The sequence below is a fragment of the Pempheris klunzingeri genome, chromosome 15 (assembly GCF_042242105.1).
Source record: "Pempheris klunzingeri isolate RE-2024b chromosome 15, fPemKlu1.hap1, whole genome shotgun sequence".
In the NCBI taxonomy this organism is placed as follows: domain Eukaryota; kingdom Metazoa; phylum Chordata; class Actinopteri; order Acropomatiformes; family Pempheridae; genus Pempheris; species Pempheris klunzingeri.
Genome location: NC_092026.1, coordinates 5,018,126 through 5,045,757, shown reverse-complemented (window position 1 = coordinate 5,045,757; position 27,632 = coordinate 5,018,126). Strand labels below are relative to the sequence as shown.

The 27,632-nt window shown below is 42.8% G+C and overlaps 1 protein-coding gene across 5 annotated transcripts in view; it reads left to right on the top strand.

Annotated features, from left to right (window-relative positions):
• Positions 1-27,632, top strand: part of st3gal3b (ST3 beta-galactoside alpha-2,3-sialyltransferase 3b) — a 48,075-nt gene that overhangs the window by 12,369 nt on the left and 8,074 nt on the right. For 2 of the 5 annotated variants that reach the window (XM_070844427.1, XM_070844429.1), the window contains exons 2-10: positions 2,827-2,974; positions 8,528-8,590; positions 9,103-9,144; positions 10,448-10,490; positions 11,835-11,927; positions 15,410-15,504; positions 20,271-20,334; positions 20,421-20,516; positions 20,701-20,887. In XM_070844427.1, the coding sequence (XP_070700528.1) occupies positions 2,866-2,974; positions 8,528-8,590; positions 9,103-9,144; positions 10,448-10,490; positions 11,835-11,927; positions 15,410-15,504; positions 20,271-20,334; positions 20,421-20,516; positions 20,701-20,887 (792 nt within the window). In that variant the 5' untranslated portion in view covers positions 2,827-2,865. Of the gene's footprint in view, positions 1-138; positions 274-2,826; positions 2,975-8,527; positions 8,591-9,102; positions 9,145-10,447; positions 10,491-11,834; positions 11,928-15,409; positions 15,505-20,270; positions 20,335-20,420; positions 20,517-20,700; positions 20,888-27,632 lie in introns of those variants that run through there. The other 3 variants (XM_070844428.1, XM_070844430.1, XM_070844431.1) reach the window with 3 other exon arrangements.

Here is a 27,632-nt window from a genome sequence, read left to right as displayed (position 1 = left end):
TGATGATGGTGATGAAGATGGTGATGTTGTTGATGGAGGGGGTGCTTTTTGATGTGTGCCAGTCTTGACGCGAAGCAGAGCCGGTGAGACAGGAGGGGGAAACGCAGCAGTGAGTCTCGGTCGCCCTGTGCTCGCAGAGCCGGGGGTACTTCCACGGATTTAACCACGATGGCTTGGAGAGGAGGCACAACACGGTCGATGTATCGACCAATCCGCTATTTAAACTAAGAACTGGTGTTGTTTCTGACCCCGGGACTCTGAGGAACAGAAAAGGTAACGTCCACAGTTATCCAAATCAGCCGTAAATGGTTATATGTGGTTGCTACGCTGTCTTTTACTCGACAATGATGATGGTGGTGTTTTATTTCGGCCAACCGGCGGTCCAGGGTGCTCCTAACCTCCTCCGGATTACCTCAGCATTGTTCCCGTGTCAGACTTTGGTACACTCGGTGTTGTTTCGTACCATAATTTAGTCGTCCTACATGTGTGGGCTCCTTCGGCTACTAATTCCGCTCGCTGCTGTCCCTAAAATCACGTCTGGCCACGATATTTCCCAGCCAGGGCTGTGTTGTTAACGCTGCAGGCCTGCCGACGGGATCAAGGCAAATTTCCCCACTATGCCAACGTAGCGTTGTTAGCACAGCGGCTGGCTAACTCAAGCTAACAGCGACGGTTAGCTGCTTCATTCCCCCTATCGTCTTTTTCTACACAGCTTCCTTCACGTGTCTGTGAAAACCTGATAGCTGTGTGCTGTCGGGTCCGTTTTATATCTTAAACTGAGCCTTTAAAGTGAGAGAAACACCACAGGTAATCTCAGAGTACACACTGTGTTCAGACACTGAGGTAAGACCGAGCGGTGAATTATGGGACCGAGAAGTTCCGTTATGTTTGTCTTGCTAACATTAGCTGCCGAACTCGCTTTTTCCATTAATATCAGCTAAATTAGCAAACTGAGAGTAGAAGCATGAAATTCAACGCTTTCCCGGTAACTGTACGTGAGGAGGGAGTGTGATGAGAGGTGGACAGAGCTGCTAATGAAACCCGTAACACAGTGATGTGGTGAGTTAAAGCACATTTCGTACATAAGCAATTTTTTTTTCCTGCTGCTAAATGACCTTGTGTGCTCTTCCTGTCACGAATATAGTCTGAGTGTAATCTCCATTTAGTTGGATGGTGCCTGGCGGTCCTCTCTTGGAGAGAAATGCAGCACCTGAAGGGGGAAACTGTCCCTAAGCCCATGTCTTCTCACCGGTGTAGTCCTGCTGCATGCTTATGGACATTTGGGTGCTCTGATCTATACAGTAAATCCTGCTCAATGTATTCCTCAGCTGTCTATGTTTCATGTGAGTCAGTGTTTTCTCAGTGAGAGTGATCACCAGGTATCTTTTAGAGTTATAACAATAACCTATATAAGATATGGGTTTTAGGTTTTATGTAAGATGAGCACTGTAGTATCAACAGTTTGCATTTTATGTGAGGGGACCAATGGAGTATTAACGAGTTGCATTATTAACCTGGTGCCTGGCAGCTGTTGCTTCATGTGGATTATGATCCGCTCTTATGAAAAGCACAGTTTTGCAGGGGTATTACCGTCTTATCTGAGCTCTAACTCTGCTCAGACACCTCCCTGTACCAAGGCTTTCTAGTCCCTCATTTGCACTTGCCTCTCGCAGTTCTCAGGATGAAACCTTGATGCCCCAGATGGGATTTGATGTATATTTTCTAACCGTGTCGCATCTGAGGAATCCTGTACAGCGTGTTGTGTTTCAGCAGGGCCTGTTTTTAATGAAAGCTGGACATTATGCTCCAAAAAAAAAAATATGCGTGGGGTAGAAAGCAAGTGGACGGTGCTGGGTTACAGTTCATGAGACGGCAGAGTTTGTTTTAAGACAGAGCCGAGGCCACACAGACACTGAGATGACTAATAGGGCTGTCTTGTCTGCCGTCGGGCGACGTGTAGATTGAAGTGTGGCATGTTTTGCTGGTTAAATATGTGTGGGATCTGAAAAATCCATATATAGATGTTTTGTGCCCCAGGCAGGTCGATTAAGGTTAATTGAGGTGAGATGAACTAATGGGAGCAGTCATTGTATCACTGAATGAACTAACAACAACACTGACCTTTTTATAGCCATCATACCTTCTGCGGCAGCGAGGGTGTGGTTTCCTGTAAACTACTAAGAACGTTTCTGGGTTTTAGAGAAGGGTGTTAAACAGATGTTTGGACTACTGATAAGTTGCAGCCGTTATCACCGCTAAGAGTCACATCCACACATCCACACATCCACACATCCACACATCCACTGTTTCACCAAAACAGAATGACCACAAAAAGGGACACCCTGCTTCTCCTTCCTGCTTCTTCTATTGAGACGAGTTTATTAAAACAAAAAAAAAAAAACATCTAATGTTTCTTCTTGTATTTTTTATCGCTTTTTGGAGACTGCCCTCCAGACATGATTGAATATTCCTCAAGGAGAGGGGATGCATATGTAGCCAAGGGAAGAGATTTAAGATTCAGCCTTAGTGGAGTCAGACCAAGAACAATCTTTATGAACCTCCCTTTCATCCCATGTGTTTTATCTCCATTATATTTCCCCCCTTTTTATACACCGCTCTTCATCATCCTTTTACTTCTAATCTCGCTTCAGTTGTGACTCCACCTATCCCCTCTTTTACACCGCCTCCCTGTCTGTGTCTTCCTCTTTGCTCACGCTGTATATTATCGCCTCGCTGGTTTTCTCACTTTGTTTCCTCGCTGTTGACAGATGAATTTGTCCTCTGGGCGTGTAAATGCTATGTCCTTATCCCCTCCTGTCATTTTAGGTGATGACCTGGATGGTGCCATGTGAATGACTGAAGACCATGAAGCCCACACACAAGCTGCTGTTCGTCCTGTGCCCCATGCTGGTCCTGGGCTTTATTTACTACTCCTCCGGGAAGCTACATCTACACGTATGGGGCCAGAAGCCTCGTAAGTGACATCTCCAGTCTGACTGTAACGTTCATTTATCATCTGATCATCCATCTGTCATAGCCCCAAGTCCGTTTGAAACCTACATGCGTTTTTATCTGTTTTATCGGGCTAATCTGTGTGACACCTGTCTCCGTTTTGCTGTCTGCCTCTCTGTGCTGCCAGTCACCCGCCTGTCTGTTTCAATCTGTTCTTTGATATTTGATTTTAAAGTCCCTCTGCTGAACCCTTAGTATGTCTAACTGTGTGCTGGCGTCTCCAAACCTGTCTGTCTCTGATATTAGATTAGCTTTTCGTTCACTTCGCTAGAGCACCGGATGTTGTGGGGAGACTCCAATCAGATTTTCTTGTACAGTCAGTGTTCGTTGCTCCATCTCTGGTGCCTAAAACCAGCCCATGTGGGTTTGGCTCAGAGATGGAGATCTACTTACAGCCCTCTGCCTCACCTACAGTAAGAATGCCTATGTTTTAACCGAACAGATGAAAGCCCTATCTGACCCTGCCTTAAAACAGCATGCTTATTTTCTCATCCGCTTTTGTAGATAGGAGGAAAAGATTTCCACACTCAGATGATGAAATCTAAACTCACAAAACTGAAAATGCAATTTCGCAATGTCCTTTATAACGTACTGAAAAGGCACTTTTTCCCACTTTGCACAAAAATAATACCCCTGGTACGTTTGGGTGTTGGTTATGACTCTCTATGTAATTTCCTTTGAATGTTGGATATCCTGAGTTTTTTTTAGTCCATATTTAGAAAAGTACTGATGGCAGACCTGAATGTTTGAACACTTACCATGTGGCTCACTAAAAAGAATTCATTGATTAATGATCTTGGTCATGGTCTTGACGTGTTTTATGTGAAAAGCATCTTGAGATGATGTTTGTTATAAGTTGGTGCTCTATACATACAATTGACTGGACTTCTGTGGGCAAAATATTGTGGACAAACCACAAACTGATTATGGATGATGGGGAATTTCTGTCAGACTGTGTGGGCGCCCTGAAACAGCTGTCAAAATCCAGCAGAGGGGGCTAGAAGATTTCTCTTTAACAATGTGGAAACTTTTCTTGCCTGTGCCCCTTACGGAGAATATTTTCAATGAAAACATTGTCATAGAGCAGCTTTTGGCACAAAACACAAATGTCAGTGCTGTGAACCAGATTTAGAGCCTCGCTAGAGGCTCAGCATGCTGTCTCAAGTGTAAAGCTTGGGGGGGGGGGGGGGGAATGTGTGTTATCTTCACACTGGCTGTAATGTTAAGTTTGACTGCAGGCCTAACCAGTTTGGATTAGTCTTAGGCTGATGTGGTCATTCCTGACAAGTCCACTCTCCTGCCTGTGTATTGCAAAATCACGGTCATGTGGAGCATGGATGTTAGGTAGAAGGATTATGTTTCTGGTTTGCAACATGATGATTAAGGATGACATGTTGGAGCCAGGACTGAGGCTCTGGTGTGTGCTCACCATTTCACACCACTCCACCCCCAGTGCCAGTTATCATCAGCCGACTCTTTTACTGTTGTCGTCAGGAATATTTTGAGCTCCGATGTGATGATAACATCCAAATATCTCAATATACGCAGTAATTCATGAAAATGATGAGAAAATTCATTGATTCTTAAATGACTGAGGGGTTTCTGAGGTGATACAACATACTGCAAAAATATAAAGAAATAACTTTGGTCTCCCATGAAGTCTGTGCGAGAACTGCTAATGCTCTTCTTTGTTTGTGTCAGTACTTTCTTTCCAACTTATTACCATTCTACTGCATTGTTCCTACTGTGAGGAGAAACAGGATTTCAAATTTCCTTTATCTCGGTTTTCAGTGGTCCCAGCATTGATTTTCTGTCCATCCAAGTATTCTGTTATATTTGATCATGGAGCTCTGCCATAACAGAAGTGTGTGAAACTTACCTGATCAGATAGAGGAATTCAGCAATGTTCCCGTCTGAAAGGGCTATCAAACCAGCGCTGAACAAGCTCCAAATGTGTCTGATAAGTCATTGCTGCTAATGTTTGCTAATGAAATAGTTAGCAGTCTTTGCTCACAGTTAAAGGCTCCTGTTCTGTGTGCATGACTCTCAGTCAGCCTTGGCATTTCAAACTGTCTGTGTTGTTGAATTTGACCTCACTCTGTGCCAAACAGTATGTGATGTACGGATGACCGTACATGACCGAACGAAGCATTTCTCTTCAGTATTGCTAAAAGCGTCCTCTGGGTGCATCACAGAACAGGTGAGCTTGGTGCTGTGGTCTGTGTCCAAGCGATTTCTTTAGTTGTGTGTTAAATTGCACAACGCAAAAGCAGAGGAGCTTTCATTGCAGTGAGAAATATTGGCTTTCTGCATTACTGTGGTGTCAGATGGTAGGCTTAAAGATGATCAGAAGGGTAACACGAGCATGTGGACGCTCTCTGCTGTCCTCTGCCCCGGTCAGCTAAACTATGCTCTCTCACTGAGAGGATCAAATCTGGATAATCTCTCTCCCTCATTCTTGACACAGAGACTCTGTGACTGCTCCAGAGACAAATGAAATACACAGAGGCTTACTCCCTGCTCATCGCATACATCGTTAAGAGCATCTCTGTGGTTATTCTGTTGCTCCTTTTTGCTGCCACGCAGTCATTGCTGAAAAACGATGAGACTTATTAATACAGAACCTGTGTCTCTGATGCAGTGTTGAGCCCTGACGAGCTGACTTCTTGTAAAAAGTGTGTGTGTTTGTGGTGCTTGTTGTCACGGTGGCTGTTTTAGGCGTTGGGTTTGACCAGCTGTTGTATGTAGATCCGCCAGATGGTTTATGACATCCAGAAGGTTTGTGCTTTGCCCCATTCTTCCCCTTTAGCCTGTTTTATGGTTTAAGCAACAGTGTCTGCAGTCATTGATCAGATCAGTGCTGAATTCCTGTTTCATTCATTTTTTCCTTTTGTGTGTTGGATTTTGTTCCCGTTTTTCATCCATTGGCCTGAGGCAGCAATTTCTGTGGCCATTTGTTTTCTGCTGTCTTATGACTCTGCCCGTCGAGCTACTTTACAGTGTTGATTTCAGAGTAGGTTCGTTTGACCGTTGTCATTCGTCTGTCAGCTGGTGTGGATGTTGGATGTGGATGTAACATGGTCAAGAAGTACTGTGGCTGATACACATGGGTCACATGGCTGCTACTTGTATCTCTGGCTGTTTTTTTTTATTTTTTTATTATTGTTCAACTCTGAAACAACATTTAAAGCCTGTGCAGCTATGATGAAATAAATCCACACATCCTGCTGAAGTGCTGTGTTAAAACTTAAAAAACAGGTAGTTTCTGGGTGCCTTTTGTTTTGCAGCTTTACTAGTAATGAGATGATGTGTGCATGCACTGACATGATCGGGTACTCACTGTTGTTAATGAAGCAAGCTTTGTATCGCCTCCAGCTTGTTTTGAGTGTCAATATCGCCAATTACAATACGCTTTTGTCATTGATCTGTATTCACAGCGATTTGAACGGCGTTCCCAGTGCAACAGGGCAGAAGTTATTGTTGGCCTTTTAAGAGGTAATATTTAGGAGGTGCAGTCCAATCACTTTTATAACCGTTAAGGTGTTTGACCAAAGAAACAGAAAGACATGTAGTGAGAAAAGCTACATTTTGTGTATATGGATACACACGTGATTCAGTGATGGAGAATAGAAGGCTGCAGAACAAAATGTTTAAAAATGCTGAAATTATGATAATATTCATGCTCATCATATAATGACTGCAACAAACAGTTTTGAACAAGGTCAACTGACTGGACATTTTGTAGGACTTTCAGTCACATCTCATTGCTTTCATCAGCCGATGGAGTTTGCTCAGTTGTCATGGAAACATCAACGATGGACTATTTTTGTTTAAATTGGTTTTATGTATTAGCTGCGTGGAGAACATTTTTAGATAATTAGTGGAACAGTTGTTTTTCCATGTAAATGGTGATTTCAGCTTTATGGACAACGGCTTAACACTCACTGTGCACTGTGTCTGACCTCTTTTACCCACGAATGCCACAACATCACTTTTTTTTCTGTCGCCTGGCATGACCCAGTAGTTTCAGTTAGATTGGCCAATACATTTTTGAGACTTGTTATGTTCAACTTTTGTCAAAAGTTGTGGTGTATAATGCAGTTGCAGCCAACTTTTCTTTGAGTGCAAAGCCTCCCAGCACTAACAATGGTTTGCTTTGCTGATAGTAACAGGAACACAACCTCAGGGTGTCAAGTCACACTTGAAATTAACACCTGCAAGGTGAGAAATGAATGTGTTTCCACCAGCCAAGCTGCTACCCTGCTTTTTCCATTTGCAGTAGCCAACAGGCAACAACTTTCGACCCTGTTGATTTGATCCTTAAACCGCTTTTCTAAGATAAAACACTGACATACATCATCATAATGTTTGTTATGAGATGAATCCAGTTGTTTCCCATTAGTGGTTTGATGGTGTTTTTACACTTTGCTTATAAATCTATAAAGATACATGATCTTTCTGAGTGGGATTCCCCGTCCCCCTGTCATCTTCAGTGCTTAATTAGCAGTAAGGTCAGCAGTTGCTCAAGGCGTGTTCTCTAAATATTCCTGACCCCAGCTTGGTTTTCAACATCAGGGATTGCCTTCTCTTGTCTCAGAGCTGTAGCGGTCATCGCCGATATGCCTATACAGTTTCACCTGGAACACAGTTAGCGGTTCATTAATAGGGGAATTTGATCAGCCAGAGGCCCCCAAACGGAGAGGCTGTGTTTTACTTACACCCCATTATAAAGAAACACATTTTTGAGCAGCAAATTACATTTGCAGAATTCGGTGCTTTGTCGTTTTGTCACAAGGAGCACTTTTTGTTCTTGTTCTGCGTTGAAGAGTGCTTTGTCATGGTTAATCATCGACATTTGGATGAGTTGACATGGCAGCTGTCCTCTGATTATTTTGATAGAAGTGAGGGAGACATTTTTTCCACTTGTTTTCTTCTTAAACCTGTGTGGGTTTTTGCTTGCAGCTAACTTCTTAATTAAAGGTCCTTTTTTTTTTTAGTTTTTATCCGTTTGGTAAAACAAATTAGAATGATTAATGTGAAAGGGGAAGTAGAATGGAAATGTGCAGCAGTTGCCAAAATCTTAGCATAATAAACATGGCTTTAAGCCTGTTCAGAGTAAGTCATTTACTGTGAGTCTGTCATGGCTATTAACACATCTTACAGATACAGTGAGAATCTTTCACATTGTTCTGTAAATATGTAAGACGACGGACATTTGTAATACGTTTCTTTAACATTTCTACTTCCTGTATCTATGGCACGTCCACGATGGTGGACACACATTGCAGGATCAGCATTAAACCTTTTGATTTTTTTGTTTCTTTCTGTCCCTGTGTGTGCCTTTTGTGTGCATCTATTTTTGTGCATATAGCCATGGTCTGTGTGTCGCTCAAGCGGATGATGAAAGCTTACATTAATTGAATATGCCGAGTACTTTTGGTCTTGGTTAATAGTTGCTTCCACAGCTCTACAGTGATGATCTTTTTTCAGTGTCTTAACCCCCTTTTGTTTTCAGAGAGTGATGCAGAAGAAACAACTGTAGTCCTGACTAAAGGGGCTGAAGTGAAAAGAATTACAGGTAGAGGCACTGAGACTCAGCCCTGTCAAACTGTTGTGAAGCGGGTGATTTTAGATTGGGCTATTGAGTTATTTGTTTCACAGAACATAAATCTCTGCTAACTCAGCAATGAACGCTTTCCATTTTTACCACTTTCATCTACCTATCATCATTTCTTTTTTTTTTTTTGTTTTATTTCCAAAAATGTTTGTGCTCATTCATGCATTCAATCCTTATGGGTAACTTTCAATATCCCGCTGCCATAATAACCACAAAAACACAATGGGGGCTTTCTGCGCTTAATTTTCCACTTCATTGGACTTTTCATTTTTGAATAAAGATTGAGACTGAGAATTATAATTCAGCCTACTGGGATCAAAGCTATTAACCTCTCCTTCTCCTCCTTCACTTCCTCTTCTCCGCTTCCTCTCTTCCCCTCTGTAATGTCTGACATCTGCAGTTGGCTTTATTTTCAAGTCCAATGCTGCCTTAACAGACCTCAAATGGTGCTAACTGACCATTTTGTGTTTCAGAGTTGGAAACGGACATCACCGTGGGACGAATAGTAGGCTCAGGTACATCTGCAGCCCCACCAATCGAACCCCTACCCATCTCTGTTGTCCCTCTGCCATTTAAAAAAAACAAAAAATGACAGAACCTTTTTAAATTATTGCAATACTCCAGCACCCATGATTGGGCTGGGAAGCTAGCAACATTTTCAAAAAATAATCAACCACATCAGTTGCAAACAGGGAAAGCAACGTGTGTCAGCTAGTCGGTTGATTTCAAGTTGTTACAGTCATAAAATATTGAATTTGGTGCCCAAGACAACCAGTGAGGAATTAAACATCTGCCCAGTCATAAACATCCATATGGCTCTGCAGTGTGATGCAACACTGCCCTCTGTTGTCACGGCTGAGTAACAAATGGTTGGCAAGTGAAGCAGTCTGCAGGGGTTTTGGTGCATAATACTGCAGGGTTCCACAGGCCAACATTTGTCGTTCTGGTAGGACCCTGCCTCTTTAATTTCACCCAAGCCGTTGCCTCCACTTAGCCCTCTGGCTGCTTTATGCTTCTCAACAGAAACATAATGCACACACACGCACACACACACTCACTCATCTTGGCTGCTATGGCAAAGTCCACATCCTCCAGGTCTGTGCTCGGATCCTTCGCTAACCAGCCGTCGCGCATTCCCATTGGCATTTTCTTTATCTTTCTCCTCCAGCTTCTCTGTGAAGACAAGATCTGCAACCGGAGGAGTAATACCACGCTCCTCCGACTTCCAACTAATGCTCATGTTGAACGTAGACTCCTCTGTCATGCTAGATAGCTATTGCAGCATTTTACAGATAGAAGTTATATGATAAGTGTTTTATAGACCCTGTAAGCTTAATTAGAAAACATAAGACTGTAGTAGATACTCAGATGACATCATTCAGAATAAAGTTTTCATTTCTTCTCATCTTAGTTTTCTGTGCTTCTGTCTTCTACTTCAACGCTTCACCAGGCACCTATTGGCTGCCTCTTTGGTTGTCCATAGGTGATCTCTAACTTCTTTTCTAACTTTATTTTAAATTCAACAGATTGTTTTGGCTGGCTTCTCCCTAACTTTGCTTGTTTGTCACAAATCCTTAATTCTAATGCTTATTTTCTTTTGACATTCGCCATATTGTTTTCCCTGTGACCGTCGCGCAGGTTGTTTACAACTACAGCTAATGAGCTGATAGTTGATGATAATGTAGTTTGGATGACCAGAGCTAATGATCCAACTATACAAAGCTTCAACCGCAAAGATGCCATGATTTCTGTCCATGTGCTTCGTGACCTGCGCTGTAACGGATCATTTCTGTCTCTGTTTGTGTCTTTCTTCTCCAGTGTATGATAAGCAGGGCTTTCTGCTGCAGCTGGACACAAAACTGTGAGTACATCTCTTTCTAGTAAACATTTCTCTCATTTAACATTACACATTTAGCAGTTCACCATCATGCCCTGTGTGTGTGATATTTCTAACTTGTTATATTTAGGACAGCTGAGTTACACTTTGACTCCATTAGTTTAGATATGTTTTACAGCCTGTCCCACTCATACCTACTCATACAGTTTCTGGCTGATCAATGGGGAAACACGACACATGAAAACGTAAACCTTCAGCCAATTAATCTCGCATGATTTTTTTAAATAAACACGTCGCATCTCGTTGGAGTCCTAACCAAAACCTGGTGACAAATGCACATGTTTGGTGGCTGGAGTAATACATGAAGAGATTTGTGCGAATTGAGATGTAGTTGGTGTTTTCCCGTTTGTTCCAGAGCGGCTGTGGTTTGTCAGGGTGAGAACATGCTACATTGAGTCGTTATACAGCTGTCATTGTGTCAGCGTGTCTGTTGATATGTATATAATTCCCTGAATTGGTTTGACACTCTAGCTCTAAACTGCCCCTTTCTCTGGCCCTCCCATTACCATGCAGGCAGTAATCATATGCTGCCATCACCACCCTGGCTCTCGCAGGGCACGTCTATCCACACTGCACACACACTGTAAGCACCATGTCAGCACACACTTTAAGGTGGTTTTCACATGGATTCAGTTTATGTAACACAGGTCCTTACATTACATCTACAGTGTCATTAGTTATTCCATTAGAGCACATGCACACAATAGTGTAATTAATCTTGAAGCTAGTAATTAGTTTGATTTGGGGTAATTTATTCCTGCTGGTGGTCTGATGGATGAAAATGTGCCCCCAAGATTTCATTCTCACCAAATCACTGACCAGCTTGCAGCCGATTAAGGTCAAGCTGCAAGTGAACTGCACTCTAGCATACTGAAATGTTTTATATTAGCATAGAAGAGCTACAAATTGTGCACAAGCAGGCCCCAATTCAAGGCCCTGTTCCTGCCAACTCTGATTTTGGCTCTCATGTAATGCCTTGACTTGGGCCTCCTTTCTCCCTGTTTATTTAAACTAGATTCATGGCGTTATTAATGATCATGCTAGTAATCGGGAGGTTCTAGTTTTAGCACTGCCAGTGTGATTATTTGCACAAGGCCCCTCTGCTTTGTCTTGCCACACACAGGTGATACACTGAGCTGTTGCTGAGTTCTCCAACTTCCTCAGCAAGCCCTTTTTCCCCCTATCTCTCAAGCAGATTGTTTGAAAAGCCTCAGTCTTTGAGGCTTAGAATCGTGTCAGAATAATTGATAATCAGTTATCACTATGTGTCCCATTAATCGCCTCCCCCTCTGTTCTCTTCATGTACAGGCCACCAGAGTTGGCATACAAGTATGGCAACCTCAGCGAAGGATCGTGCAAGCCAGGATACGCAGCAGCCAAGATGACCACCATCTATCCCAAGTGAGGACGATTGCTCTTGGGTTTTCTACACAATTTTCACAGAGCAGTGTGGAGATGCATGGAGACTCCTGTCGAACTTGCTTCAAGAACTTCACACACACAATCAGGAGCTTCACAAACAAATCATTTTTAATTGTATGTCAGCGGGAGAAAAGCTAAAACTGTTACTCGAGCATACCAACATGCATGAGGTCACTCCTCAAGCCAGCTTTGCCCAAAGGGTTTTTGAGTCAGAAACAGAGAAGCCCCCACATTCCTACCCAATCTTACCCAGTTTCAATCGTGTTTCTATCATCTTCTCCGCTGCCACAAAACCTCGACTGTGTCCTTGTGATCCCCCCAGTTACACAAAAGAACCTTTGTCACCCGAATACAAGTTCTCCCATCTTTCTCCTGTCACATCCTAGAGCCTTAGAGGCTTTCTCTATGAACGACACCAACCAACTTCCTGTCCTGACTCATCACGAGCTTCCTGGTACCCAGCCCACACAGTCCACACAATCCTCCGCGGCCCTCTCTGATGTCATTGGCTCTTTTGATTTCTCTCTTTGCCTCCATTTGCCGCCCGTCTCAGCTCGATCTATAGGGCATTGTCCCATCAGCATTCTTGGAGCAAAGCTAATAGAGGGGCAATTAACTGCATTACTGAACCAATAGCCAACGACACTTCAATGCAGCACTTGAACTAGTTATGGAACAAATTCGCTAACTTATTTTCATGTGTTGAACCCGATTTATCTATTGCCTGAAGATACACAATTAAGTTCAAAGCTTTAGATTTATAAAAAAAAATACTGTGTACCAGTTGAACAATACTTCTCTGGCTATCTTTCCCTTTCTGAGTGATGCTCTGCCCCAATATTCTGTATAAAAGGGAAATACAAGATGCCCTCAAAATGTTTAAGGGAAGTTATCCAAAACAAACAAATACAGTATATGTTGAATGCATTGACAAACCAAGTCCAAACAACACCATCATCTGTAAAATGCAGCGCCGCTCAACAAGACAGACGGAGCCGTTTTGTGGAACTGCCCTCTACGTATGTGAGAGGCTACGTGTTAACAATGTCCTCCCTCGTAATGACTTCCTCTAATCAGCCGCACGTGTCGGATCAAAGTTCTGCACAACACAGAGCCCCCACCGGGAGCCCACTGATTACTACCACCTTCACCCCAGTCACACACAGGTCAATGAGCTCAATTAATGCCGCACTTTGTGTGCGTCCTCGTGTATGTATGTGTTTGTGTGCGTGAGTTTAAGTAACCCACACAATCGTGTATGTGATTTATCGTGGCTTGTGTGAAAGGGAGTCAGCCAGTTGACAATTTGTTTGTTAACTTGTGCTCTTTCTTTATCTGAGTCTGCTTAGTATGTTCACAAGGCGAAAACAAATAAATTCAAAAGTCCTTGTTAGCGTTTTGTCTGAATAGGTCGGGCCTACAGTTAAGCTGTTAGAGAAAACCTACTTAACCTCTAGCAGTGAGGTCCTGTGGCTCTCCCTCTAATCATCTCCTGCTTCCTCCGTGTTTGTCTTTTCTGAAGCCTCTGCCCTGCAGAATCCAATTTATTATCCACACCTCCCCTCCCCTCCGCTTTACCCAAAACTGTTTGTATTGGAGCCCTAAATCAAGTGTTGGCAGTGAACTTGAAGCGGCACGGTTATGAAAATATTTCCCATGAGAGATGGACCTAGCAAAGGAAATGAGTACAATACATCCCTGCGTGTTGGCTGTTTTGGGAGCCCTCACTTTTTATTTAACAACAAGCGGCCCCCTGCCTCTCTGCTTTGTCAGGATGTCAGTGACGGGCTGTCGGTCAGGGCTCAGTGACTTGCAATGGTCTTGTGTTATTTATAGCCCCTCCTGGCCTCAGAAGTCTTGGGTTTAATGAATCTCCATTTGTTTTGGCAGGACAGAAGTCTCTAAGTGTGTGTGTGCTCCTGTCAGGTGATGTGAGGAGGAGAGAGAGTCATACATAACCACCTCTCCTCTTGAGTCTCCCTCTCTCTGCTGTCATGCTTTAAAACTTGAGGATAATGAGGGTATCAAAGACCGATTAGGGTGCTTGGGAGAGGTTTAAGCTAACCGGAAGGCCTCCCAACAATGTTGGCCATGTTTGGTCATTGTGCTCCAGAGCTGCACATACTTCTTGTGAACCCGTGGCAGTGTTATGGGAACAAGCTATCCGAGATTCCTGCTGAGAAATACGGGAGTGTGATGGTTCTTGTGTCCTGTCTTGATTCCAGTTTAAAATGCCTTTGCCGGTCTGCTCGCTGTGAGAGCCACGATTTATGTCTGGTGAGAAGATGCAATAGTTATGTCGCTGGTGGTCTGGTTTCCGTTAATGAGACAGTGCAACAATCTCTGCAACTGTCTCCTGTCCTAAACAAAATAATACACACCAGCTCAATAGATCTCTCCACGGCGCCTAGCATTGTCTTTTCTGTGTGCGTGTGTCCTGATGGATTATTTAGGTCTGACATGGAAACCCGTGGAGCTCCATGCATGCTAATGTCAGAAAAGAGACAACGAGAGCGACCGTCTCCCTCTCCTCTCGTGCACCCCCCAGCTTGACAGCAGGTCATAAAAACACACATCCATCCTGAAGCCACACTCAGGTCGCTGGCGTGACTATGAGGAAATGGCTTCTTTTGATTTTAGAGCTGCTGTTAATCAGCACGCACACACTTATACAGGCACACAGGATAAGGAGGAGGCGATGCTGGAAGTCGCAGTTCATGGGTTATTAAAAACATTGGTCACAGACGTGTTTTTGAATATAAAAATCAATTTGTTTTTTAAATGTGGCAGGATGACGGGGTAGTTAAACTTGTCTGTTAAGATGTGGGTTTTTCACATTTTAGACTCAAACCTCTGTGAATTATCTGGATTAATGGTGTGTTTTTCTTTAAACAGCAGCAATGTCCTCCATTCTAATTCAGTTGAAATAGTGTTGCCCCAGATCACTTGAGGGAAAGCATTCTGGCATGAGTATGTATGTCTCAAATCCATGTGTCAGCTGTGATTTAGATGGCGGCTGCAGTGCATAACCTATCAACATAACCCCTCCACCCAGGCCCGTGTCTCCCCCTGCCTTTCAGTTTTTATTACCGGCTTAGTTTTTAGCTACCTCGCTAATGTGTGTGCAGGCTTTACTTGTTTTGGGAGGCTTTAGCAGGGGAGGTGGGGATGCTGTTAGATTAATGACAGTGGAACAAGTGAATTTGTTTATCATTTTGTGGCTTAAACTTTGCCCAGGACATTAACCCCACTGTCCCAGGTGGGATTAAGGGAAGCCACAGGTTCTGTCTATGGAGAAGAGAAAAGTGTTGGGGGAATGCACGACAAAATAAATAATTCTTAATCATAGGGGGTTGGCTACTGAAGTGTCCATTTTTGTCTTCTTGGTCTTGTTGTGCCCAGCTAATGAAAAATGTCTCTTTCTTGTATCCCCCCCTATTCTTTCCTGCATCTCATTGCAGGTTCATGAAACCAGCACCCATGTTTCTTGATCGGAACTTCAAACGTCTAGCAAAAGTCAGCAATTACTTACCTCCATTTGGATTCAAAACGCAAGGTAAGAAAGGTCATTTCCATCAGTTACCTCCCGCTAGCGACATCTACCGTACATTTAATGAATAATGTGTTCGGAGACAGTTTATTAAAAAAGAAAAATCCTGGCATGTATTGTTGATCTGAGCTCTTAGTACTACTTATTCTGAGAGGTTTAGATGCTGTGTGGGTGCTTACCAGCACTTGGTACAGTGTTTTGTGCCTGCACTGCCTGGCATCTCAGAGTAATAAACCGTCAGATTGAGTTGGTTTGTTCTAAGTTGCCAACATTACACTTTGAGTCAAAAGAGGTGATGAAATGAAAAGCAAGGGCTGCCAACCTCCTTCGTTCATCAGGTGGCTAGTCATACCGTATCTGTCTTATCAGATCAACAAACTGTCAACATCTCTTATGAGACAAGTTATTCTGTAGCCTGATATTCAGACCAACTTGTCCCTTTGTTGTTCCAATTTAATTTGCTGATAAGACTCAGGGACGTGGGCAGAGATTCAGAGGCATGAAACCACACTGGTTATTCTTTCCAAATGCCTGCTCTTTTGAAGCTCTCCTCATTCATCAAGGTTTCAACTATGGATAATGCCAATGTTCTGCCACTTTGCACATTTCATCATTTTTCATTGATGCTAGGCTGTTGCTTTTGGCAGGGTATATTCTGCCTCAGGTTTGTTACACCGCCTTGTCCCGAGCTGAGACAAAGTGAGATCGGTAGTCCATCACGTCTTACAGTTAGTCACCTTTAGTCCTGCCAAAGTAATGCAAGCAGGGTTTTCGAAAACTCTTGCCATTCACGGACAGCCCAACATTGGAGATGTTGGAAGCCATTTCCAATCGGCAGCCTTTTTTATGTAAGAAGTGACCGAATCTCTATCTCACATCATCCATCCATGCTTGATTGTTGTTTGTTATTGTGATGGGTTCTGATAGCGAGGTTTCATTTTGGAAACCACTGAGATTCTTTAAGCTTTGATGCTAACAAATATCTCATCAAACCTCATCTGCACTTCTGAATTTTATTTTCAGACATCAGAGCACATTGAAGAAATGCTTTTTGGTAGTTGACTCTGAAACATCAATACTGGAGCGCCGCTGAGCGCACCTCCAAAACGGGTTGCCCGTTTTGAGCTGAAGGGTATTTGAGGATGGAGTATTTGCGTGTAGATCCAAAATAATCCTGTATTTTTATTTTAAAGCATACGACTCACAGGAAAGGCCTTTCTTCAAAAAGCTGTCAATCCCTTAAGTCTGCATGCGTTACAGTGGTAAAATACAATGAAAGTAACCTGCTACAGCACACTGAATATGGCAATATAAGTAGATTTTCACCACTGGCTTGTTTTCAGCCTCTGGCTCAGACTGATTATCAGCTTCTGACCAGACACAAGATGTGTCTTTAAGTTCATAACACTCTTGTACCATGCCCATAAGACAGACTATATGAATATATTTTATAGTCTTTCATTTATAATCGAGACATTGTAGGCCCCTTAATCAGGAATGTGCGTTTGTTTGCGAGATGGAGCCTATCTTTGGACCAGGGACTTCATGTCTTCCAACACTCCAACTTTAATGTTTCCATACACAGTGCTTGTACTTCTTCCCTGACCTTAACACACTCCAGCACTTCAGATATCAAACCAGTACACAGTGCCACGGGAAGTGAAGAGATAACATTAACCTGGCTTCAGTGACATGCTCTGTCACATATTTTCCAATACTTACAAGCAGAAGGTACAGTGAATGTTACCTTTGTGCTCTGGCAAGTTCTCCGCTGTCATACGAACACACACACGCACCATCTGAGTCGCCATCAAAAGAGCACTCCCTGTGTGAGCGCTACACCTGGTTTCTGTTTTCTCCACGGACTGCGTTGGCAGTGGGGTTTCCCTTTTAGTGGTACTCATGTGGAGAGATGATACGTGTGGATCTTGAATAGAACGCCACAAAGGATTCCAAATTGGGAACACGGAGTGGCGGTGGTGGGCGGGAGTTTTATTTTTACTTTTTTATTCCGCCAAGAGGTATCTTTGGCACACATCAACCATAGCCTGAGAACAGTAAAGCTGTGTTGATTCGTCTCAGAGGAAAACCAGGCTTGTGAGCGCTGCAGTCGGCCACTGAACGGTCAATTTGAGTAATGGGCTATATTTTTTGCATGAATTGTCGGATATCATTCTCACAGCAAGTGAAACATTATTTTCTGATACTTTTTGTTGCAGTGCAAGTCATCAAGGAAAAAGTTAGTTTTGGAAAACCTGAAACAATTAGCTGATTAATCCAAAAAATAATTGGTCTGGTCGAACAAAGCAAGACATTTGAAGACATGATGATAGGAGACGCATTCGTGCGGAATATCTTCAAGTTTGATGTACACAAGATCATAGAAGTTTAAGAATCTTTACAAACTGTACAGTGCTTTGAAAATGTACAGTGCAGCCCTTAAAGTAGTTGGCTAAAATGATCAAGCTAACAGGAAGATGAAGGTCAAGGACAGATCACGCACAGGAATCGGCTCTTTATTAAGCTAAATGATTATTTGCTTTGCTTACTTTGATTATGAATGTTATTGCCTTAAATCAAACCGAGCACGATGTTTAAACGTGATCTTTGACATGATCACACTTTGGATGTGAGAGCTGAGAGCAGGTGCACAGGTGTATGAGTACATTTGTAAAAACTACTGGCAAAGCAGAACCCAGCAAATAAAGCTGTGTCCTCGTCAACTAATTCAAAAGATTGGCCAATGATATTACTGCCCACCAACTGAAGGCTCACACACACCATTATGCAACAGGAACCATGAGTCAGCGAGAAGGAGCAAACTGATGCCAAAGATTTGAGCACTCAGATTTGCAGTCTACAACATGGAAATAAGATGGTACCACCTTTGTCCATACAGCTATTTTACAGGATTGTTCAACCATCGATATCCTTGATAAATTAGTCATCATACTGCAATCAAGTGATATTATTATTTTTTTTTTTAACTGTGGCAGTTGGTGTTGAGACAAAAGCCACTAATGTGCAGGCCTAACAAATAGTACTGTCATCACATGATGCTTTATATTGTTTAGACTACACTCCTCCCAACAACGTGTCTGTGTTTATGCGTTATGTGATGCTTCAGATCTTCCTCCATGTTACCAGCAAAGATTTTTGTCATTTCAAGAGTTCTGTGTCGGACTAATGTCTGAACCCACAGCCATTCGTCTTTGGCTCGTCCCCGAGACATACTTTGCTGAAATGTTTACCCCGGGTACTTAAAACAATTAGCTTCCATGTCGTCCTCTGGAAGAGAGCCCTGCTCATTGTGATTTTTCACTTTTCACCCGCTTGGATCCAGGTGTGGTCCTCGGCCTTGTGTTTATGCTGCTCAGGGTGATGCTTGACGCCAGACATCGACACCACATCCAAACAATGGGCTGTTGCTCTGCTCGCCTCTCCTCAGCAGGTTAATCATTAGGATCGTTAGCTTGGGTGAATGGGGCTGTAATATGTCTGCTTTGAGGCCCCAGTCTAAACTCTCTTGTTCTCACTCTCCCTTTACTCTCAGTTTTGCTGTTTCTCTTGGCCCCCCTTTGCAGACTATGTGCTGTATGGTGATTATATTAAGTGAAGTAAAGAGGGTAATGAAAATGCCTCTCATATTTTAACAGTGGGATAGAGGAGACTCCTTTTTTCCATGTGGGATGCAAAGAAAGGAATGACAATTAGCTGCCACGATCTTCCTTAAATCCAAGTAGTCCTTCTTTGGTGCTTTCACATTATAGCAAATGTAACGTGTCAAGTTTTTCTTGTTATTACGTGGACCAAAGATAGTAGCAACTGTAATGGAATTTGCACATTTGGGATGTTACAATGGGTGCATCACAAGTATGAGAAGCCTAAAAATGGTCAGGAGAACAGAGAAATATATGTCATATTTAATACTGGGAGCATGACTCTAGCAGAATGCCCCGTTGAACATGGCAGGAATGCGCGCTATGGCTAAACATCCTCGTTTCTCACCCTGAGATCGGAGGGGTGCGAGCCACGCAGGGAGACGAGCTCCACGTTGCCCACTTAACCAGGAGAATGCGCTTGTTTGAAAACAGCATTCCTCTCTGAGTGCTTTTATGGGAGAGTTTCTACATACACACGCATACCATCCTGAGCCCTGTATGTCTGCCTCTCCCAGATTCAAGAACACAACAGCTTTTTTCCCTCCATAATCCCATCACAGTGTTCCTTAAGGGCTGAATGGTCACTCCTTATCTGTGACTGAGTAAACGGAGAGAGGTGTTCTCTCCTCCAACTGTCTCAAGACCACCTAGACTGCTGTATCTGTAGTGGTATGTTGAAGTCCGTGGCAGTTTGTTAATCTTATAAAAGAGCAATTCCCTCAGTTATGGTTTTTCAGATATTTCACTTTCATTATTGGAGAACATCACCTCATCTGTGATGTTAAACTGATGCGCTGCTCTGTGAGGAGTGAACGCTTAAGGTGACTGACCCTGATGATAGTGTCAAATTAAGAGATACTGTATCCCTGACGTTAAGAATTTAACACTAGTCATATGTATCCATTCTCCCATTCATTGCCAAGAAAGCAATTACCATGGATTTATACACAAACGGTTCTGGGCAATGAAATACCTACATCAGTATTTATATTTGGTACGCTCATGTGAGAAGTACATTTTCAATATTGTGTGCTGCAGCGCAGTGTAGATGACAACTTAATGTATCCTTCATTGTCCTCATGGTCGTTATTTCCTTCTTGTTTTCCACAGAGAGAATCATAGACAGCATTTTAACTGCCACGAAAAATTATGGACTTGGAGAGGACCTGGACAGGTAATTTTTACCCACGACAACATCAACAGGAAGTCCTGTTCTGTCTATCCATCAGTCGGTTAACCTCTGACTCCTCTGCCTCGCAGTCTCGGCTGTAAAAGGTGCATCATCGTGGGCAACGGGGGCATCCTGTCCAACAAGTCTCTGGGCTCCCGTATAGACGAGTATGATGTTGTAGTGAGGTAAGGTGGCACCAGAGTGAAATGAAACGCTACTAAAGGAACTCTCAAAACAACAGTATTGTGTATAAACTATATAATGTACAAGGCAAAACTGTACAAACAAGATGGAAACAATACTAACTTGTGTGCCGTAAGCTTTTTATGACCTAAATTCCACTCACTAACACTTTTTTTGGGCTGGCAGGTTGAATGAAGCCCCAGTAAGCGGTTATGGCAAAGATGTAGGCACCAAAACCACCCTGAGGATCACCTATCCAGAGGGAGCTATCCAGAAGCCTGAAAACTACGAAAAAGACTCTCTTTTTGTTTTTTCTGCTTTTAAACCACTGGATTTCAAGTGGCTCAGACAGATGGTGTTCAAGGAGAAGCTGGTAAGGACAATTTCAACTCCTTAAGGAATGAAAGTGGAAAATCATGAGCATATTAAACACACACACAACCCCGAAAAATGTAGGAATGGCGACTCACAGCTGACTCACGAAAGAATCTAAACTGAGAAAAGTGTTTTTCTTATTTAGGACCAAAGGTGTTTCGCGTGTGTTTCATCAGGCTTGCTGTCTCACTGTCTCATTTAGGATTCCTCCACTCACTGAGTTATACTGCAGAATGTTTCTTCTTCTCTGGGCGTCTGAATGTGTCTGAATATCTGAGTTGCGTGTTTTATTTAGCAGAACATAGCAGCCTAACCTCTGATCACATTCTGTACATTCCTTCCTGTGGAAGCGTGAGCCGTGTTTGTGAAGGTTTGAAGAGGACGACATGAATCTCTACTATACAATGGGGATGTCTTAGGTGGTTTGAATGCTCAATGTGGAAAAGACAGTTGAGAAAAGAAACAATAACTAGCACACAAGTTACTGGAAATGAATTTTCCTCATGCTTCAGTGCCATTTTCAGATGAATTCTGTTGCTCCCCTTTTTTAACCTGTTCTCTTGCGTGTTTGGATGCTGCTGTATTAATAATTCTGATTTAATTTACTTCATATCAAATCTTTTGGGTGTCCTTGGCATTGCCACAGTTAAATGACAGGCTGTGAATTGGCTTCTTAATCACTAGGGTCAGACTGAATGAAAGAACTGGCTTTCCCTTATCTTTCCCTTATCTTTTTTTATCTTTATAACAGAAAGCAGTCATTTTACTGGCTGCTGTGTCCTTTATATCCATTGTCACTAGAAAAGCTCTTACAAGCACTTTTCATTTTGTTCTTGATGAACAGTCTCTGGTATCTCTGTGAGATTATTTGGAGTCCACTTAACTCCCGGACAGTGGGAGCACTTAGTAAAAGCTCTTCATAGAGTCATTAAACTAAAGGTCATCGTACTCTAAAGGACCATTTCAGTGTTTCAATTGGTTTGCTACTAAGCTTTACACGCTGACCATTTTATAGAGCATGGCGTTGACAGTTTAAAATTGCAAATGTATTTAATTTTATGAAATATACTGTATGTACGTTAAAGCACTTGTATAATCCTTAAAGCTACACAGAGGCCAATTAGCCAAATACCCGTTTCACCTCATTCTTTGCGAGGGATGCTTACTGCGCAGCATGGAACTGAGGAAACCTGCTTTATTTTCCAGCACAGCTGTGTGACTTTGACGGAGCACCTGGACTCTTTTACAAGGTGACATTTGTCAGAATCCTACAGTCATGAGCGAGGAAAGGGGGAGAAAAAATAAAGGGGAAAGGACACAATACCTTTTATAATAGGGGATGGATATGGCATATACTGGCAAGCTGAAACCAAGCAATGGTGTGAGGTCGCATTAAAGGTCGAGAGAATGGAGGGAAGATGGATGGAAAGGATAAAGTGAAATAGGGTAAAGGGATAATAGCTGGGGAAAAGAAAATGAGCAGTGGAAGGTAACAGCAAAGTAAAATGGAGGAAAATAGCTTACTTGGCTGGCTGACGGCCCCTTCTGCCTTTGATAGGGCCCAGATTTCTCTGGTGTGTCAGAAGAAGAGGACAGTGGAAATGGCTGCCTGGGATAATTGATTTGGCCCCTGGCGTCCAACTCAGCCCGCTTTGATCTGCTGAGGAAGGAAGAATGTTTCTCATGGGTTAAAAATCAGGGAACAAAAAAATGTGTGTTTTTTTTTTTTTTAGCCTTGATGATAATATGGAAGAATGACAGATGCGCGAAGACCCACATTTGACCCATGGGTTGTCCTTTTTTTTTAAAACATCTGCATTATTTGATTTATTGTCTTTGATTTATCCATCACAATTGACTTCACTTAATGATTTAATGATCGCACGTTGGAATTTCATTTTAGTACGTCATTGTAGATGAGTTCAGTTCAGTAGTAAATGGGATCAGATCTACAGATCTTCTTTATTTTGCCAAAAGAATACATGAAGATAAAAACAGCTGATTTGTTTTCTCATGAAAGCAAGTGGCAGCATGTAGCTTTTAGCACATAAGTAGCGTCACAGCAGAGACAAATGCAAATGAGGACCTTTTTTAAAATTCACAAGTTACTGTGGCAACAATATCTGTTTACTATGGAAAGTGGATTTTACGTCTTAGCAACCACATGAAAGGAAGTGCTGTTAAAAGGCTGTTATCCTAGCTCCATTGTATTCGATGCTGTGGAAACATAAATATTAAGAGGTGTTGATGTGTGTATGAGCATGTGCCTGCTGTGAACTTATTTCCAAAATCAGTGACTCATAAATATGAATCGTTTTTTCACCTATTACTAGACAGCAGCTCTCTGAGCTCAATAAAAGACATTTGGCTCAGAGAGTGATACTGTAAACTTTAGGACAGGCAGCAGGAGACCCTCACCAAGTAGCAGCAAGCATCCCTCCCTTAGTTTTATCCATTCAGTCCATCCCAGAGGGAGAGGTAATGTATCTCTGGACAGTCGTCCTTTGGGAGCTTTTAAGTCTGCCGGTCGAGCCGGGCATTTCTTTGTGCAACCTGCACACTCACAGCTGGGAGGGATGCGAAGCCTTTTCACCCTCCGTCTGCAGTTATGAAAGCAAGTGTGTTCCTTCTTCTTCTTTGAGAGGTTAGTGGGTGGTACACAGTTGTTGTGCAGCCGCGAGTGACTCATCCAGCCAGTTGTCAGCGTGCTTGACTCTCCTGCGCTATTGTGGCTTTTCAAATGCCTACAGCGTAGTTTTGGATGGCTGAACAGAATACAAATTAGCGAGGCAATTTCCCAATCTGTTATTTAGTGTTTTGTACACTCTCACAAACACACGCCCATGAACTCCCACTCTCTCAGGCACGCACAGACTCATAAACTTCAGGGCAAAATTCAGACTTAGTCCAGATCTGCGAACCTAAACCGTGTCGATCCCGATTAGATCTTAGATTTGCAGGCACGGTTGTCTCTGAATGCATCTCGCACTTTGGATCAGCGAAGTCCTCTGCGACATTATACAATTACAGCGCTGCAGCATCACAAAGCTTCCAACCCCCCTAATTCCCTCATTACCGCAGGCCGACATGATTACGACTCTGTCACTCTGCTTAAAGTCTGACCCCACAAACGCAGCAGCCTGGTTGATTGCCCAGTTACGTGCTGTTTACAAATGTGCTCAAACATGATTTCCACAATCGCAGACATTTTCTTTTATCCTATTTGTCTAGTTTTGATTTTGCCCTCATGCACAGCACACGTGCACGGTTCATGCACACACAGCCGCAGTTGTTTGTATATGCGGGGATATTTTCAAACAGAGCCAGTGAAGGATATACAGCCGGTGGTAAACACGGGGTTCGAAGGTGGAGTGTCGGTGTTCTATCTCTCCTGTTTGTTTACAGGAGCTCTCCCTGCTCTCCACGGGCCAGAGATAAATGATGGATGGAGACAATTTGAGGAAGAGAGCACTTCTCCTTTAATAGAAGTACAGCCAGGGGTTCTTACTCAGAAGTATCAAAATATTGTAATGGAGCCAATATTTTAAAAACCACATATCGCCCATATCCGAGGCAATGGCGGAAATCGAGCGCCAGCGGAATTACCAACATAGCCAGTTGCTTCTCATCACCAACATTTCCAAATGAACGCCCTGCTAGATTATTGTTTGAAGCATTTCCTATCGTTCATCTCAGTCTAACGCCCAGGTTTTGTTTTTGTTGTTTTGTTTGAAATCGTTTTAGCACAAAAAATGTACAGTGACTCCATGCCGGAGGAGGCACCACGGGACAGAAATAACAGCTATATGGCTCTTTTTTTTAAGCTCAAACATCTGTGCAGAAGCCCAAAGTAGCATGCATACATGCATTCATAAACATTTACATACTCGTAAACATGGATTTTGAACATGAACCAAGTGACTAACATTGGGTCCGGATGTCACTGATTACCATGAGTGTTGTGTTTCAAAAATGAGTCACCTACCTAGCCTGCTGTGATTAATACTCAGACCTGAACTTTGAGTTCCTTTTAGTGGTGTTCTGAAGCAATGGATGTTGGGTAATTAAGTATTTATGCAAGTTTAAGGAGAACTTTTGAAATGTCATAATAGGTCACTAGAGGGATTAATTTGTGTTTTAGTCAGCAGGTCCTGCCTGTGGGCCAAAGCAGCAGTCTGTTTGTACCCAGAGACCATGTTGCACTCAGGGTCACACTCCTGTCAAACGTTGGCACTGCCTTCACGTTTGCCGTCATGGGAGTGTGGAGACGACGGTTTCACACACTGGATAACCTAAAAGAGGCCGGGAACAGAGAGACCACCGTGACCTCAATGAGGGCAGAGGTCTTGGTATGTGTCAAGAAAAGCAAAGGCAAGTTGGTGAATGCTTCAGATTCCTGGTTAACAAAAGAGAATAAAATAACCAAAGCTGGAGAATTTTACCTCTCTGGATTTAAGAGACAGTGACCCTCCGCAGTGCTCCTCAGCATTTGCCAGCTACTTTGGAGAACCTCTCCTGCTTTCAGACATTCTTTCTGAAATGGTTCCTCTTCAGTGGAGCACTTATGTGGTGAGACACTGCAACTTGTAAACTCGAATGTCCAACATGTACACAGTGCTAATGACCTCCAGACAACCTTAATTGTGATTGTTAGCAGTTCGGGGCTGCTGTTTCTAAATTGCTCCAAGTCTACCTTCCGGAATCCAGTCCACCTCTTTTGAGTCGTCCTCTCCATAAACATCAAACACAACCACATCCTCAGACCGCCGTTCACAGGACGGAAGATAGAGCCAAATTTTATGATGGCTGCCTATCAAGGAAGGAAGGACGGACATCTGTGTCATGCCAGCCGTGTTATGAGGTCATTCTGGAGAATACACAGGGATAGGTCAAGTCTTTGGAATCAGACATATACTGTTCCTGGTTACCGCTTGTGGCCGACAGAAAACTGAGGTTTGTTTGTGTTTGTTTACATTGAAGGGCTTTAAAGTCACCCCAAGTAACTCAGCAGATGTGAAATTTTTGTGCTTCCATTTGCTGCTCATATTACAGTTATGTTCAGTGCTCCACATTTTTTCACCCAGTCCCTCAGGAACTATAAACTAAGATATCTGCTTCAGTACAGAGAAACATTTTAGTTTAAAGGTGAGTTAAATTTCATTGGCCACACTGAAACCAAACCACACTGGAAACCATAAATGTAGGGTTGGATAAGTCCAGACTCTAAACAAAGCTGTTTCCTATTTTGGAATTTTACATTTCTGGAGTGAAGTGTGTGTTTTCTTTCAGTTTTATGCAACTGGGAAAGGATGCATGTCATAATGTTCATGCCCAGTCTTTCACTACCAGTAGCCCATAGTTGTTTTTTTTTCTTCTAATGTTTTTAGCAGTTTTGCATTCATTTGTAGCCGGATCCACCAGATGGTTTGTTGCACAGAACCGTCTGGGAAGTCGTCTGCAGATACGGTAAAGGAGCTGGAGATGACCCATCTGTCTGTCACCATCTAACACAGGCTAACTTCACCCACTCAGATCAAAGACCATGTTACGTAGTTATATCTCGCCAAAGCCAGTCGAGCAAAGTGCCGTTTTTTCATGGAAGTACTTTTGCTCTTCTTTCAATGAAGAAGTAGACCCCAGCTTAGAGATAACTGATGCTTCAGCAGCATCTGCGCTAACCTCATGAGGAGCCACCATTGCTGTTTTCAAACAGTTGCATCTTGATGTCATGACAGCTAAACCCTGCACATAGCTTACAATGACTGGTCCGTCCACCTGGCAAGATGGATAACTTGCTTGATGGTGATCTCGCAAATCCAGCTGCCTCACAAGTTTCCTTGTGAGTGGTTGATTTGCGTGGTTTTGTTGGAAAGCTGAGGTAGTTCTTTTTGCGTTTTCAGAATGCTTTTTTCCATTTTAGCAACCATTTATATCATGGCTCTCAGCCCTCTGTATCTGCCGGTCCACATCACTTTTTCCATCTGTTTGATGCCTCGCTTGTCTTGTCTTCTCCTCGCCCTCTGACATTGTCTTGCTCTAATCCTGCGCTTTAAGCTGCTTTGGTGATGGTTTGTATAGCTGTGATTTTCCCACAGCTGTGAAATTACTAGACAAACACACTTAGCCTTTGCAAAGCTTCTGTTGTAGTTGACAACAGTGACTTAGAGAAACTAAGTGCTTTTATGGTATTTGTCTACTGTCAGTGATACATTAATGGTACATCCTTTTCCATCAATTAACAGTGAGGAGCAATGACACGCTCTGTTCATATACAGTAAATTTGTTGTGTATAAATTTCAGTGTTGCCTCGAAGATCTCTTCACACAATCACACTTACATGTACAACATGTTGTACAATTCTTATCCAGCAAGTTCTGGATAATGGATAAGAATTATTTATCTGCTAAGATGCCTGTTTGTCTAGAGCTCCTTAATGCTCAAGTTAAAAGTTAAGTGGGTGTCACCTCTGATACTGAATAAAAGCATTTCCATCCACTTGTTGTTATGCACATTTTCAATTGGTATAATGGCATCTGACTGGAGAATTTGTGCCACTAACACAGTAATTTGCATTTTCTTTTGCTAATTTCCAGGAAATGTAGTTAAAATTGACGCTGTGAACTCAAGTAGAAATGCAACATCCCAGTATACTTTCTTGTGGCTGATGTCGACCTCTCTGCAGTCGATCTCCTTGCATTGCAAGCAATTAACTGTCCCAGTTCAAGGTTGTTTTAACAGGTGCT